Source organism: Eriocheir sinensis, chromosome 17 (genome assembly GCF_024679095.1).
Source record: "Eriocheir sinensis breed Jianghai 21 chromosome 17, ASM2467909v1, whole genome shotgun sequence".
Classification (NCBI taxonomy): domain Eukaryota; kingdom Metazoa; phylum Arthropoda; class Malacostraca; order Decapoda; family Varunidae; genus Eriocheir; species Eriocheir sinensis.
In genome coordinates, this window is record NC_066525.1 from 802,165 (window position 1) to 806,743 (window position 4,579).

General features: G+C 52.7%; 1 protein-coding gene across 1 annotated transcript; it reads right to left on the reverse strand.

Moving 5' to 3' along the window:
* Positions 1–1,674: 1,674 nt before the first annotated feature.
* LOC127000086 (protein twist-like) lies at positions 1,675–4,362 on the reverse strand. Its single transcript, XM_050863509.1, has one exon. The coding sequence runs from the start codon at positions 3,927–3,929 to the stop codon at positions 3,123–3,125; it is 807 nt and encodes a 268-aa protein (XP_050719466.1). The 5' UTR covers positions 3,930–4,362; the 3' UTR covers positions 1,675–3,122.
* Positions 4,363–4,579: the final 217 nt, after the last annotated feature.

Sequence of the window (4,579 nt, forward strand, 5' to 3'; positions counted from 1 at the left end):
ATATTCCTCGGCAGCTCAAGGGCAAGGGAATGAAAGCGAGACTTACTGCGATGAAAAATGTTGTCCGGGGTAGTTAGGCAAGCAAACGACAAGCTGCCATACTTACCTGTCTCTTACCTGTATTCTTACCTTAACTAATTCAGGTAGACATTCTCATTCATCGCTCAGTCATCAAGGACAGGCGAACCTGGCTGACCAACTTAACAACAACAACCAAAAAAAAAAATGGTCATCAATCCCAAACCTCTGACCTGTAGATGCTATAAAAGTGGACACACGTAGCGATTGAGGGCAGAAAAAAATGGTAGAGGAAGGGACAGATATAATCGAGGGGTGGGGTCCATAGGGGTGAGTGGCGTGAGACCTGTTGCCCGTAGCAGTAATGAGACAAGGATCTAATGAATGATATGTATGATGGGGGATAGATTAGCGTATGGGGGAGGTGTGTAGGGGAGGAGAAAGGGGGTGGGGAGACGGGATGGGCTGGAGACTTGGATGAAGGATACGGGAGATGAAGGAGAGAGATTAGTGTATACGGGAGGTGTGGAGGGGACGTGAAGGGGTAGGATGAGGGATATGGGTGATAAGAGATATATATAGTATGGGAGAGGTGTGGGGAGGAGATGAAAGAGTGGAATTGGATGCTGAGGAAAGGGATAGAATGAAGGATATGTGGAATGACGGATAGATATAGTAATGAAATGAGAGAGAGCGTCGTGGATAGAGACAGACGGGGTTATGACGCAGAGGAAGAGAGGAAGGGAAAGGACGAGAGGAAAATAAGGAGTGTAGGGAGAACAGATGCGATCGTAAGGAAAGGCGAAACATGATGAGAGAGATAGAGACAGAGAGGCAAAGCTACGTGCATACAGACAGACGGGGAAGGGGAAGAGAGGAAGGAAGATGAAAATAATGAGCCGGCAGATTCAAGGCGGACAAGACTCGCATCATATATTTGGGGAAAGGCTGTTGTGGGGCGGGACATATACGGCGACGGACAAGTGTAGTGCATTAACGCCACATTGTAGGCAAGCTCGTGTGTTCCTTTCCATTTATTTCCAGTGGCTGAGGGCGGTAATTGGCAACGGTGGAGGGGACGGCTTTGCGGCGGCGGCTTGGTGGGGGCTTGGCGGGGTGGTTGTAGCGTCCCGTCGGCCTGTGTTCCAGCCTCACCTTGGGCTAATTAAAACGGGCGGCTTGTGATTTACGGCCTAGTAAATATTAGGACTGACGTCACGCCTCGATCAGTCTTGGTTGGTGCAGCTGGCCTTGCCCACTGACTGACCTTCGTGTCCTTTGTTGATGTGTAATTTGTTGACTTATGAATCTGATGGCTCGAAAATCTGTTATTCTTTGTATTCTTCTTCTTTGGTTTGGGTGATTTGTATTATTTGTTTGGTTACGTTAAGTTTGGTTAGTTTTTCTTATTTTTGTTATTTTTTTATGCTTCTATAATATGTTCGTCTTTCTGTTCTGTTCTTCTCGTTCTTTTTCGTTGGTTTTGGGTGATTTTGTAATTAGGATGTTCGGTGTGTGTGTGTGTGTGTGTGTGTGTGTGTGTGTGGTGAATAAATTTGTACGTGATGGACTGCTTTAGGTTGCCACACACACACACACACACACACACACAAGCAGGAAAACAGAATACAAATCACTTTTAATCGATTCATTTTATTCTCAACCGGCAACGACAACAACATATATAACCATAATAATAATAATGATAATAATAATAATGATAATAATAATAATAATAATAATAATAATAATAATGATAATAATAATAATAATAATAATAATAATAATAACCGTAATAATGATAATAATAATGATAATGACAATGACATGGTACACGCACGGCTTACAGCACAATATCACAGACGGAGGAGTATTAGCCTACAAGAGGGAGGGGGAGGCAGGAGTCGCCACTGATACACGCGCAAAAAATATATAATAACACGTACACTGATTAATGTGTCTTTCGTGTGTTAGTATTCATGTACTCATCTTTGCACTTATTTATCGGCCTCGCTGTTTGGTTGTTTTTTTCTCACTGCACACGCACATGACGCCCTACCGAACACTGCTCAGCGTGCGTTGAGGTCACCGGTCGGCGTGGCGGTGACAGTCTTGACTTAGAGCGCTACACACTGTCGGAGGGCTGGGCCGCGAGGGGCCGAGCCGTCTACAGCTACCACTGATATTTTCCATTTCATCAACAAAACAACAAGAATAAGTCACGGCGTGGCATGATATAACTAATGTGAGGGAGAGCCCCGGGGGCTGTTTCTAGGCCACAAGGGCGCTGCTTACACGAATTGGTAACAGGACGTGACGGACCTTCCAGTATATGAAATCCAACCTGGAGGAGCGGGGAACCCCAGGGTGGCGGCGACACGGCAGGAGCGGTGGGTTGCATGGATAACGTTGACTTTAGTCGTTAGGGGGCTCGGTGGACCCCAGGGGAGCGGGTGGGGCCCATGGCATGATATAATCCAGGACTTGGTTTCTCCAGGCGGGGTGATGAGCCTCAGAGTGGACGGTGGACCCGGGGGAGCTGGTGTCCCAGGGCACGTGGTAACCTATAACGTGATGAACCCCAGGGTGGGCAGCAGAGACATGGGCCACCTCGTGGGTGTGACTGGCCCCTAGGACGGTAGTGTACCCCTGGGTAAGTGGGAAATCCCAAGGTTGGTCCTTGAGGGAATGGTGGCCCAAGGGACGAGCTGTAGACCTTATACAAGCACCAGAGTGGCTGGGGCCTGCCAGGGTGGGTGACGGGCCAGGCTACACGGCGGCCCTCGCCAGGCTTCCGGGCGGCAGGTGGCGCCTCCGAGGGTCGATGACAACCCTGGGCAGGTGGTGAGCCCTGGGCTGGGCCGTTGACCCTAGGCTGGGGGGCGTCAACTCTAGGCTGGGTCGTTGACCTTGGGGTGGGTGGGTGGTGAACCCCAGGGTCGTTTATGCACCCTAGTGTGGATGAAAGGCTCAGTGGTATCAAATGTTGGCCCTGGTGAGGGTACAATACACCCTAGGGAGGATATTGACCCATGGGTGAGAGGTACCCTGGGCGCGGGCTTGAGGTGCCGGGGATTGAGCTTGCAGTGTGTAGAAGACTTGAGTTAGTGCAAGCAGGAGGCCGAGGAGTGCGGGGCGCCGGTCAGCTTGTCCCTCTTGAGCAGCTCAGCCAGGGCTGTGATGTAGGTCTGCGCCATCTGCAGCGTCTCGAACTTTGACAACTTTCTATCATTCCCGAGAGCCGGCACGACCTCCCGCAGTCTCTCGAAGGCGTCGTTCAGGCCGTTCATCCTCCGTCGTTCCCTTGCGTTGGCTTGCAGGCGCCGCTTCTTCTTTACTTCTCCGGTCACAAACTTTGACTGTCTCCGTCTAATCCGGAGGGACTTGCGGTCGAATATTGTCTGGGAGTGCAAGATGACTTCGGGCCGGACCTCGGGCGCCTGGGCCGCGGCGGGCTGGTAGGTGGCGGGCAGGGGCGCGGGCTGGGCCTGCCCCGCCGCGCTGGAGGGCCAGAAGTTGTCATAATTGACCTGTGTGAAGGAGTTGTCGCCCGGCGGGAGAGCCGTGAACTCCTGCTGCACGGCCTGCTGCACAACCCCTCTGTTGCCCTCGGAGCCAGCGACGTAATTCCTGTTGTCGTAGTACCCGGCCGTCGAGAAGGCGTTCTGCGTGGGCGTGGAGAGTTCAGTGTACACGGGGGTCGAGGACTCCGTGTGGGCGTATCGCTGGGGGCTGGGGGGCGCATCCTCGCTGACGGGGCTCGGCGAGGGCGTGTCGCAGCTGTCACTGTAGGTATCCAGGTAGTCCCCGAGGTGTGGATCACTTTCTGGTGTCTCGTTAAACTTGTCGCCGCACAGCTCGGTAAAGGACATCGGGTTGGGCCACCGGAACATTCTCGTGTCAAGGGCCATGTCTCAGTCCGGCTCACGCAGTAATAACAGTTTATTTTTCCAGCCACAATATGAGCAGTCCTCGCGCTGAACACTGGTGTCACCTCGCCACTCACAAAAACTCCATGGCGCACGCGCGCGGACGGCTGTCGCAGCGGGCCAGCAGGGCAGATCTGGGCGCTGCGGGGCGGGGGACGAGCTGGCGTGGCCCCCGAATGCTGGCGTGCGTGCTACTGAGAGAAGGAAGGGCGGTGTGTCGGACGTCATGTGGGGAACCTCCTTATTTTCCTTCCCTCGGCAAACCTTTGTCACGAGTTGCCACATTCCGTTTGTCACTGATGGTGATCTATGGCGCCGGGCCAGGCAGGGAAGACGCACCTCAAAGCATTACATAGACGGTTAAATACAGAAACATATGCGTGTATTTACTTACTCTCAATAGAAAAAAGGAAAAGATACAAATACTATTACCTTCGCTGTGAACAAATCCATCACAGAAATCCAGGAAGCGTGAGCGGGAGGCGGCCGCTCGCCCTCCCACCTGGCGTCACGTGACCACCGGCGGCCAATGACAGGCAAGCAGGAGTGACGTCACGTGTCGTTTCAGGCAGAGGGTGACTCTCGGGGGGCTAATTGACCGCGCCAGGCAAGCCCCCGCCCATAGCTGCCAC